Below are 12,187 nucleotides of genomic sequence, written 5' to 3'. Positions count from 1 at the left end.
CCAGTGCCTTCAGCCGTTTCTTGATGTCACATGGAGTGAATCGAATTGGCTGAAGACTGGCATCTGTGAAGCTAGGGACCTCCGGAGGCAGAGATGGATCATCCACTCGCCACTTCTAGTTGAAGATCGTGGCAAATGCTTCAACCTTATCGTTTGCACCTTCATTGAGGATGGGGATATTTGTGCAGCCTTCTTCTCCAGTGAGTCGTTTAATTGTCCACCACCATTCACAGCTGGATGTGGCAGGACTACAGAGCTTATATCTGATCCGTTGGTTGTGGGATCACATAGCTTGGTCTATGACTTGCTGCTTATGCTGTTTGGCACACAAGTAACCCTGTGTTGTAGTTTCATCAAGTTGACACCTCATTTTTAGGTATGCCTAGTGCTGCTCCTGGCATGCCCTCCTGCATTCTTCATTGAACCAGGGTTGATCCCCTGGCTTGATGGTAATGGTAGAGTGGGTGATATGCCGGGCCATGAGGTTACAGATTGTGTTCGAGTATAATTCTGATGTTTCTGATGGCCCACAGCACCTGATGCCCAGTCTTTAGTTGCTAGATCTGTTCGAACTCTATCCCATTTAGCATGGTGGTAGTATCACACAACGCGATGGAGGGTACCCTCAATGTGAAGGCGGGACTTGTCTCCACAAAGACTGTGGGGTGGTCACTCCTACCGATACTGTCATGGACAGATGCACCTGCGGCAGGCAGGTTGGTGAGGATGAGGTCAATCATGTTTTTCCTTCACCACTGGCCACAGACCCAGTCTGGGACTTAGGACTTGGCCAGCTCGATCAGTAGTGGTGCTACCAAGTCACTCTTGGTGATGGACATTGAAGTCCCTCACCCAGAGTACATTCTGTGCCCTTGCCATCCTCAGTGTTTCCCCCAAGTGAATTAGGAACACTAATTCATCAGCTGAGGGAGGGCAGTACATGGTAACTAGCAGGTGGTTTCCTTGCCCATGTTTGACCTGGTGAAACTTCATGCGGTTCGGAGTCGATGTTGAGGACTCCCAGGGCAACTCCCTCTCGACTGTATACCACTGTGCCGCCGGTGCGACAGGACATATCTAGGGATGGTGATCGTGGTGTCTTGGACATTATTTGTAAGATATGATTCCATTGAGGACAACAGGCTGTTGCTCGACTAGTTTGTGAGGCAGCTCTCCCGATTTTGGCACTAGCCCCCAGATGCAAGGAGGATTTTGCAGGGTCGACAGAGCTCTGATTGCCGTTGTCGTTTCCGGTGTCTAAGTTGATGCCGGGTGGCCCGTCCGATTTCATTCCTTTTTTTGTAACTTTGTAGCGGTTTGATATATTTTAGAGGGCATTTAAGAGTCAACCACATTACTGTAGGTCTGGAGTCAAATGTAGGCTAGATGGGTTTTTACAATTCCATAATTTTATTGAATTCAAATTCCACCATCTGCCGTGGCAGGATTCGAACCCGGGTCTCCAGAGCATTACCCTGGGTCTCTGGATTACTAGTCGAGCAACAATACCACTTTGTCATCGCCTCCCTGCAGGGAACATTTCCAAGAAGGGCAAAAAGACTGCAGCCCCCAGGTTTAGTGATGCATCACTGGAACGCATTTTGAATGCCATGGAGGCCTGCCACGATGTCCTCTATCCCCGCTCTGGCCGCAGGATGGGCAGCGGCATGACCAACCAGGCTTGGGAGGCGGTGGCAGCGGTGATCAGTGCCAATGCTGCACAGAAGAGGTTGGCCAGCCAATGCAGATAGAGAATCAATGATCTCATCCATGCAGCCAGGGTATGACAACCATCTCATCACTCTAAACTCTCACACTCAAGCCCATCACACAATCACTGGCATACCTCTCACTGCCAGTTCAAGGGACATCGCCACCCATTCTCATACACATATCCTCACATGTCCATCTGGCGCGTTTTCCCACCGATATGGGCAGACGATCCAGGGAGTGGGGACGATTCCTGAGGGTAGGCCTAATAACGATATGCTGATGTATTACAATGAGGCTCCTGACGTCAGATTGCAGAGAGCACGACCCGCCATTGGCGGGCTGAGTGGACAATCGCGAGCTGGTTTCACGCCGTCGTGAAGCCGATCGCGCCATATTGTCCGCGTATGTCGTCAAACATGCCCGATGCCAGCAGGCACGGAGAATCCCGGCCATTGTCTCACCTGTTTTCTCTTTATATACACACACCAAGAGAGGTACTTAGCTTGTTAACTTACAATTACCACTTAAGCACTCCTTGACAGTTAACTGTTTCCGTCGCTAACATCTCAGGCTGGAGGAAGTTCTAGAATGATGTTCCTCAGGGGTCAGTACTAGGACCACAACTTTTCTTGATATATATTAAAGACTGAGACTTGGGTGAACAGGGTATAATTTCAAAGTTTGCAGATGACACAAAAATTGGGAGTATTGTGAACTATGAGGAAGATAGTAATAAACTTCAAGAGGACACACAGACAGGCTGGTGGAATGGATGAACGCATGGCAATGAAAAATTTAATGCAGAGAAGTGTTAAGTGATACATTTTAGTAGAAGAATGAAGGAAGGAAATAAGATAAATGGCACAATTCAAGAGTAGATGCAGGAACAGAGAGATCTGGGGGTATCTGTGCACAAATCATTGAAGGTATCAGGGTAGGTTGAGAAAGTGGTTGAAAAAGCATTCAGTGTCCTGAGCTTTATAAATAGAGGTGTAAGATAGAAAAGCAAGGAATTTATTTTGAACCTTTATAAAGCTTTGGTTCTGTTTCAACTGGGTCCAATTCTGTGCCCTGCACTTTAAGGAGGAAGTGAAGGCATTAGAGACGGTGCAGAAAAGGTTTACAAGAATGGTTCCAGGGACAAGGAAATATTTACAATGTACGATATTTAAACTACAATCACTCTAATTTACTCTTAACATGTTTGTCCAATTTCTAAGCTTTAAAATATTTTGGTTTAATGTGGTACTGTTGTTAATTTTGCCTTGATAACTGGCTATGAGTGGTTGCTAAGTTTGACAGTGAGACTAAAGATAAAAACCGGGCACACTATGCTCTCTTCCACTGAGATAATTTTACATGATAACCCCTCAAAGTGTTATCCTAGAAACATTTCAAAAGAAGGCTTTTACTCTCAGTTTCTATCCCTAAAGATATGTACCATTTTTTTCCAATTTCCTTTTTGATTTTAGCATAAACACAAGCATATCAAATGAGAGTAAACAATGCAGCAAAGAAAAAGCCCACACTGAATATAGTAACTGGTAAACAGGAAACAAAATTCAACAGGCAGTTTGACGGATGTTGATGCCCAGCATCAAAACCACATGCAATGCTGCTCTGATGACTCTGAAGTAAAATTACTCTACAATTAACAACTACGTTAAGCATAGTACTTTTAACACAACAAAGCATCCAAAGGTGCATGACAGGATGCATAATCAAACAAAATATGACATCAAGCCACATAAGGAAATAACAGGACAGCGCCTTGTTACGAGCTAGGTTTTAGGAAAGGTGTCTTCAAGCAGGAGAGAGAGGTAGAGTGGTTAAGGGAGGGAATTCAGAGCTTAGGACCTAACACAAGATTTGGACACAAACAAAGAAAACAAAAGAACACAGAGTGAAAAATATACCCATGGGAGGTAGAACAATATTAAAAAAGGGTGCAAGACACCATATAAATGCAAGTTTTCACATGGAACTCAGGAACAAAATACTCCTAAATTTGCTTCAGGTTTTGAGGACCATTTTCACACAGGAACTTCTAAACTTGTCCTGAGCACCTGGGGATTCCTTTTTCAGTGCCATAGTGCACATAGAACAACTTAATTGATTTTTATTAAAATTTTCAAACTTCATTCCCAATAAAGAATCTTTTTGTAATGTTTTTTATTACATCAATAACCTTTGTCTTCCGAGATCAATATTTCAGAAAACACTTACAAAAATGTGGTACATGGAATAAAGGCACCAAAGACAGGAGGTCACTCGAAATAAAATGTGTAGATTGTGCACCCAACCAGTTTCACTTTAGAGAATAACAGGAAAATTTCATGCTCACAAACTTCCAGTTCTACCTAATACCCAAGAATAGACAAGAAACTGAAAATAACAGTTAATTGAAGAACATGCATATTTCCTTCCATACTATATATAGCAACTGAAAGGAGGAAGTTCATTTTTAAATTTTTACTGGCAGAATAATCCAGTAACCAATATAATGCATACGACAAACACTGATTCATTTATAGCAAGGTTAAAAATATTGGGTGGCAACTTAGCATGCTCTACAGGCGCATAATTAAAAGTAGTCAGGCAGCTTCTCATAGCCACATCCTTTCCAATGGGTATCTTGAAACAGAGAATGATTCACAACTTTTTGAATTACAGTAGTCTAGCCAACAAATATGGTAATACAAAAAACATCTCAACAAGTCTGGCCCAAAAAAGAACTCAGTTTGCTGTAAGAAAAGCTGAAGTTGGTTGCTCACCTCAATTCTTTACCCTTACCACTCTTACAATAGAGAAGCAGTGGCAGACATTTAAGGGAATATTTTGGAATACTCAAAATAAGTATAATCCTACTATAGAGAAAAATTCTAAAGGGAGGACCCATCATCTGTGATTAAATAAAGTAGTTAAGGGAAGTATCAAATTTAAGGAAATAGCATACAACTGCCCAAAGATGAGTGGCAGGTCAGATGATTGGTCAGAAAATGAAGAATGGCAGAGAATGACTAAAAGGTTAATCAGGAGAAAGAAATTAAGAATATGAGAGGAAGCTAGCTAGAAATGTAAAAACAAATAGCAAGAATACTTACAGGCATTTGAAAAGGAAAAGAATAAGTAAAGGGGCTTTTGGTCCTCCAGGGAGGGAGAATGGGGAGTTAATAGTAGATAATAAGGAAATGGTGGATGAAATGAACAAATATTTTGTTTCTGTCTTCACTATAGAGGATACAAAAAACATTCCAGTAATAGCTATAAATCAGGAGGTGGAAGGGAGAGGGGAACTTGGTGGAATTACAATCACTAGGGAAGCGGTAGTGAGCAAACAGAGGGAGCTGTGGGCTGACAAGTCTCCGGGTCCTGATGGACTTCATCCTAGGGTTTTAAATAGAGGTGGCTAATGAGGTAGTAGATACATTGGTGTTCATTTTCCAAAATTTGCTAGGTTCTGGAAAGGTTCCATCAGACTGGAAAGTAGCAAATATAATCCCTCTATTCAACAGAAGGAGACAGTAAACAGGAAACTACAGGTCAGTTAGCTTGACGTCTATTGTGGGGAAGGTGTTAGAATCAATCATTAAGGAGGTTACAGCTGGGCACTTAGAGAAACTCAAGGTAATCGGGAAGAGTCAGCATGGCTTTGTGAAAGGGAAATTACGTTTAACCAATTTATTGGAGTTCTTTGAAGAAGTAGCATGCATTGTGGATAAAGGGGAGCCTGTAGACATGCTGTACTTGGATTTACAGAAGGCATTTCATAAGGTGCCACATCAAAGGTTATCGTGGAAAAGAAAAGCTCATGGCGTAGGGGTAACATATTAGCATAGATGGAAGATTGGCTGACTGGCAGAAAACAGAGTATGCATTAATGGGTCTGTCTGATTGGCTGTGATGAGTGGAGTCCCACAGGGGTCTGTGCTGGGGCCTCAACTTTTTTACAATTTACATCAATAACTTAGATAAGGAGAGTGAAGGCATGGTTGCTAAATTTGCAGTTGACACAAAGATAGATAGGAAAGTATGTTGCAAAGAAGACATAAGGAGGTTGCAGACGGATATAGATAGGTTGAGTGAGTGGGCAAAAATCTGGCAGATGGAGTATAATGTGGGGAATTGTGAAGTTGTTCACTTTGGCAGGAAGAATAAAAAAATCAGAGCTTAAATGGAGAACGACTGCTAAATTCCAAGGCGCAGGGGGATCTACATATTCTAGTGCATGAGTCACAAAAAGTTAGCATACAAGTAGAGCGTGCAATCAAGAAGGTTAATGGAATGCTAAGCTCTATTACGAGAGGAATTGAACATAAAAGAAAGGATGTTATGCTTCAGTTATACAGGGCATTGATGAGGCCGCATCTCGAATACTGTGTGCAGGTTGGGTCTCCTTATTTAATGAAGAATGTAACTGCATTGGAGGCGGTTCAGAAGAGGTTTACAAGATTGATACCTGGAATGAGCGGGTTGTCTAATGATGATAGGTTGGACAGACTGGGCTTGTTTCCACTGGAGTTCAGAAGAGTGAAAGGTGACTTGACTGAAGAATAAAAGATCCTGAACGGTCTTGACAAGGTGGACGTGGAAAGGATATTTTCTCTTGTGTGTCCAGAACTAGGGGGCACGGTTTTAAAATTAGGGGTCACCCTTTTAGGACAGGGATGAGAATTCTTTTCTCTCAAGAGGGTTGTGCGACATTGGAACTTTGCCTCAGGAGGCGATGGTGAAGGGGTCATTGAATATTTTTCATGCAGAGGTAGACTGATTCCTTTGCCTAACGAGAATCTAAGGTTATCAGGGGTACATGGGAATGTGGAATGTGAAACAAACAAATCAGCCATGATTTTACTGAGTGACGGAGCAGGCTTGAGAGGCCGAATGGCCTACTTCTGTTCCTATTTCATATGTTCAAGCACAATTTCTGTAAAATAATTTTTTAAAAGCCTTGTAACAGCAACATATGGAGATCTTGTGGTGCAGTGGTAGCGTCCCTAACTCTGGGCCAGAAGCTCCAGGTTTGAGTCCCACTTCAGGATTTGATGCACATAACATGGGCAAACAGATTGATTATCAACCTGCAAATCCTTCCAAAATGCATTCTGACAGGCCTAAGAGCAGGAGAATCTCCTGGTCAGCCAGAACCTGCAGAAGGCAACAGCAAACTATTGCAATACCTTGCCAACCATAACCATGGACCAACGCATGGAAGTCTGTGGTTTGCCAATGCCCTTTTTTAGGGCATGGTACCTGAGAGAGGATAACAGCAACACTCAATTGAGCCATTCAAAAACAGGTAAATGGAAGATTCAAGTGGATCTCTGAATTAGGATAACAGCTATGGGAGCCATGAAAACCTGTCTCTAACTATTTGTTAGTCAGGCTCAGCTCTCAATAGATCCATTGTAACTAGTCTCACTCAAACCCCCACAATTCTATTTTTTGGCACCAAACCTCATCCCTCCTTAAATGGACTAGATTTCAAAGAATCACAGTATGGTTACAACAAAGGAGGAGGCCATTTGTCTGTGTTGACTCTCTGCAAGAGCAACTCGGCTCATCCTACTCCCCTGTCTTTTGCCCAAAGTCCTACAAATCTTTTTGCTTCAGATAATTGTCCAATTCCTTTTTGAAAGCTACAATTGAATCTGTCTCCACCACGCTCTCTGGAAGTTCATTTCAGATCCTAACCACTTGTTGTGTAAAAATGTTCTTCCTCATGTTGCCTCTATTCTTTTGCCAATCACTTCAAACTGGTATCCTCTGGTTCCCAAACCTTCACCAATTGGAACAGTATCTGCTTACTCTGTCACTTAATCAACTTCACATCCACACTGCCACTGTTGTTTTTATTCCACAGGCTTCATCTTTGCTGACAAGCTTGTTACATAGCACTATTTCAAGCACCTTTTGAAAGTCCATGTACATCAATCACATTATCTTCATCAATCTTCTCTGTTAGCTTATCAAAAAACTCACTCATATTAGTTAACCGCACTTTGCCCTTAAATAGGTGCTAGTGTTCCTTGAATAATCCACACTTGTTCAGGCAGGAACGATGGCTGATGGCATTTCAGCACAAACACACTTTGCTAATTGTATCCACAGGTTCACGTTTGCAATTTACTTCAGTGAGGTAACAGTCTCAGAGTAAGGGGCAGGTCACCTTTTACACAGTTGCTAAGTCACCCAGGTCACTCTTACAAAGCTCCCTAGAAATCACCTCAACCATAACACTGACCATCCCATCAGTGTGGAACATAGTAGCATGGGTGAGTCAAAGTTTAGAAAAAGGGGGAAAAGAAATCAAACATTTGATGTCATATCATGGTTTTATTTTTAGACAAAGAGTGCAGCACATAAGTTTGCTGATAAACAGAAACAAATTTTTGAAAAGATAGTTTAGCATTCAGGTTAAAGAAATTCAAATTTCAGAAGAAATCCCCATACTTAAAATGGAAAGAAGTGTGGTTAGAATCATCATGACCACTCATTTGATTTTTTTTTTAAATTCAGTTTTATTGATAAACACCTGTTTAACTTTCAATTCTGCACCATAATTGCACCTCATGTTGAAACAAAACAGAAAGTAAATGCATGGGGCAACCAAACCATGATACCACACCCACTGTGATACAATACTTAACACTCAATTTTTGTGATTTAAAAAAGGCTTGAGAAGCTGAATTTTCACAGAAAAGAAATACAGCATAGCAATGATAGTTAATTCAGTATATCAACTTTTTAGTGAATGTTTAAGACATTTCAGTACTCTAGCACCAAGGCAGGCATTGATAATGTAAAGCTCCTTTTGCCAAGTGTCCAAAACAGACCAACCACCCCCACTGTTGTCAGCATACACATGAAACCTGATCCCATGATTTGGAAATGTTGTTAGGGGAAACATAGTTAAGAAGAAAGGGGCCTAGGAAACATATTTCCGGGACTCCAAAGGTAATGATGTCAGGGGAGGAAAAACAAAACGCTTGGGTTGATAGGAATGCAACCAGGAGAGGTCAGTCCTTTTGAGCTGGACAACAAAAGAGAGGTGTTTTCGGTATATGGTGTGATCAACAGTGTCAAAGATTGCAATGTTGTCAAAGAGAATGAAGAGCAATAGTGCAACACAGTTACATCAGATGTCATTTGTGACTTTGATTAGGGCTCAATGCTGTGGCTGGGTCAGAAACCTGGTGAGGTCGAGATATAAACACATATACCCAAAGGAACTCCATACCTCAGCAGTGGCATTTTTAACTCTTGTGTCGAATAAAATTATACACTCTTTATACTTGACCAGTTGCTGCCATCGCATGGGGTTATTAAGGTAAATTACTATGACTACTCAACAGCTTTTACAACATCCGTTTTTAGCCAGTAAGAAACAGGTGACAAAAATACAAGTGTGTGAATAAACACATTTCTGTTGGCATGAGTATAGTAATGAACGAAGTGGGTTAAATTGTACCAGTCGGAGGAGGAGGGGGGGGGGGGCCTTGAATTTTATAACCCTTTGGCAGTGTCAATCCAGGGATTGTGCAACGCGGTGATACAGCAGATAGTAATCGCTGTGAACACTGGAAGGATTTCACAATTCCACAATCATTAACAGTCTGGGCTTTGCCTCAGGCTGCTCTCCAGGCGTGGACTGCCTTTCCAACTGGAACCGCGCTCGCTTGGCTCTGCCACGGCCGGCACCGCTCGAGCTACGATCCAGCCCGTCCCTGTGTCACCGCCTCCCACAGGCCGCCTTCTAAATCACCTCCCAACCGGCATCACCCTCACCTCCCCTCGGAGCTGCGGCCTAAACACCTTCCCCACCATCACCATCCATCCCCGGGGTGGGCCGGCCCTGCTCTCCGCACTCACCGTGTGCGACTGCAGGTTTTGGCTGGCTTCGATCACGCAGGACAGCGGTACCGTGTCGTCCAGCAGCACTTTGCCCGGGCTCTTCTTCTCCATGAACGCCATTGCAAGGGCGGGGAGGCTCGGTGCTCGGCGGGCATGTGAGGGGGAGAGCGGCCGCCGCCTCAGAGCTGCTTCACCGGAGCCTCAAGCCAGCACCGCACGCACAGAATCCGCGAGGTCCTACACTCCACCGCTCTCCGCCACTGGCGCTGGGATAGCGCTGCCGGCTGATGTAACGGACAGACGGACAGTGGAAAGTTGCCAGGTCACGATGCAGATTTGCAGCTATGACCCACGGACAACTCTGGATAGATGATTAAAGGACGTGCGTGAAAGTACTTGGGAAGTTACACCCGAAGTTACGCCCCTTCATGTGCTCATTTTGCTGAATTGTCAATTTACTGACAATCGGTGTACTGACAATCTCAATAGCGTACAGTAATAAAATAAATATAAAAAAGCAGAAATCAGTTAAACAAGCAGGACCAAAGAAAGCATGGAATTCACACCATATGACTACTTTAAATATGAAAATTGAAGTTTCAGTACATTTATGCGCATTAAGCACAGCATGTTTACGAACATGCGAACGTGGAAGCTTTTCAGTGCTTAACGTGGCTCATGCTGATGACATAAAAATGCATTCTCAAATAACAAAATGAAATGACAAATACACTAACGATACTCCATGGATGAATGAAGACATAAGGGAACGAATAAGGGCCAGGAAAGAGGCATACATTTAGTACATAGACAACAAAGATAAGATAAGCATGATAAGAGAGAATACCAAGAGAGTCGGAGAGAAGTAAAAAAAAACCAACTAGGATGGCAAAGAGGAACCACAAAATTAAATTATCAAGGGACATAAAACAAAATAGTCAAATATTTTGCTGGCATATTGATAAAAAGGAAGGCTGTGATGGGGATAGACTGGATACTACCACAGCTAACAATAGAGCAGTGGCAAAATGGCAAATAATTATTTCATTTTGGTAGTTGCCCTCTCCATTGCGGGTAAGACCCTGGTCATCAGATGTGAGGCACTCTTGCTGTTGCTGTATGTGGTGCAGGTATGGCCTATTCCACACTCCTGTGTAATGGTGATCACCTGAGCCATCTTTTGCTTTATCTGGAGGTTGAAAATGGATTGTGTCTGTAGGGATGTGATGTACAAGCCTCTAGATAAGGGGGGAAAAATCATGCCCTTACATCGCCCTCATCCTGATGGCCACCTTTGTGTGCGGCTGCATCAAGCTGTGCATAGACCCTCGGTACGCAAGCACCAAGTGTCACTACGTGCTGAGGTTCTACCTGTCCCCGGTGTTGCGAAGGATGGATCTGGCCACGCTGCTACAGAATGCTCCAAGTAGTTGGACCGTGCCGTGCCACCTGTCCCTCGTGGAAACATTTATGCGGACAAACACCTCCAGACCACAAGTCCATCAGGCAGTAGTCGACACGTAACGTCTTAGAGGCCCTGCGGGAAAAGGAGATGGTGGATCCTGTCGGATGGTTCCCCGAGCAGACTGTCAAAGTCATTTGGCAGAATGCCTTATCGCCAGAACTTTCCAACAAGCACCAAGATGTAGCTTGGCTGGTGGTAAGAAAGGCCCTCCCCGTCAGATCCTTCCAACAGGCCAGGAGTCTCACCCCCTCTGCACGTTGCCCTTGAGGTGGCTGTGGTGGGGACGAGACCGTTGTTCACCTCCTTGTGGAATGTGCCTTTGCAAAGAAGGTCTGGAGAGAGATGCAGTGGTTTCTGTCGAGGTTCATCCCGAGCAGCGTGGTGACACAGGACTCTGTGCTATAGGGGCTGTTCCCAGGGACACACACTGAGACAAACATCAACTGCAGTTGAAGGATCATTAACTCGGTGAAAGACGCTCTTTGGTCTGTGTTGGTCTTCCAGTGCAGAGTTGTCCCCAACCGAGTATTGCAGACTGGCACATTCCAAGGTCCAGGACTATGTGCTGAAGGACGCACTAAAGCTTGGGGCAGCTGCCGCAAAGGCATAATGGGGAAAGGTCACAGTCTAAGACCTTTCTGCCATAGTGCATCAAGGGACTGGGAATTGTATAGACCCCTCAGGCTGTACGGCTCACAATGAATGTATGCATTGAATAATAATTGTATTATAATTGTATTGAAGCACCTCGGAGTGCAACATGATGTATGTTGATAATTCCAATACCATTGCACTGTCTGACTGTCTGTAATGACCATATTGAAATGATTGTAACATTCATTGATTGTATTGAAGCACCTTGTGACCCATGTGTAAAAGTTGAATATGATTGCACTTTTTGTGATGGTGATTTAGAAATGTTTTGTAATGTTCTTCCAGATATTTTATGAATAAAGTACAGTTCTCAAAAAAAAAATCTGTTCTTATCAGTTTAAGAGTTGTCCCCGACCAAGTATTGCAGACTGGCAGATTCCAAGGTCCAGGACTACGTGCTGAGGGATGCACTAAAGCTTGGGGCAGCCGCCGCAAAGGCGCAATGTGGAAAGGTCGCTGTCTAAGGCCTTTCTGCCATAGTGCACCGAGGGGCTGGGAAAA

General features: G+C 43.5%; 1 protein-coding gene across 2 annotated transcripts in view; it reads right to left on the bottom strand.

The window, feature by feature from the left end:
• The window catches only part of pxk (PX domain containing serine/threonine kinase), a 77,451-nt gene extending 67,627 nt beyond the window's left edge, over nucleotides 1-9,824 (bottom strand). For both annotated transcript variants that reach the window (XM_078543606.1, XM_078543607.1), the window contains exon 1: nucleotides 9,586-9,824. In XM_078543606.1, the coding sequence (XP_078399732.1) occupies nucleotides 9,586-9,687 (102 nt within the window). In that variant the 5' untranslated portion in view covers nucleotides 9,688-9,824. The remainder of the gene's footprint in view (nucleotides 1-9,585) is intronic.
• Nucleotides 9,825-12,187: the final 2,363 nt, after the last annotated feature.

This window comes from Cetorhinus maximus, chromosome 6 (assembly GCF_964194155.1).
Source record: "Cetorhinus maximus chromosome 6, sCetMax3.hap1.1, whole genome shotgun sequence".
Lineage (NCBI taxonomy): Eukaryota > Metazoa > Chordata > Chondrichthyes > Lamniformes > Cetorhinidae > Cetorhinus > Cetorhinus maximus.
This window is presented reverse-complemented; position numbering and strand designations above follow the sequence as displayed.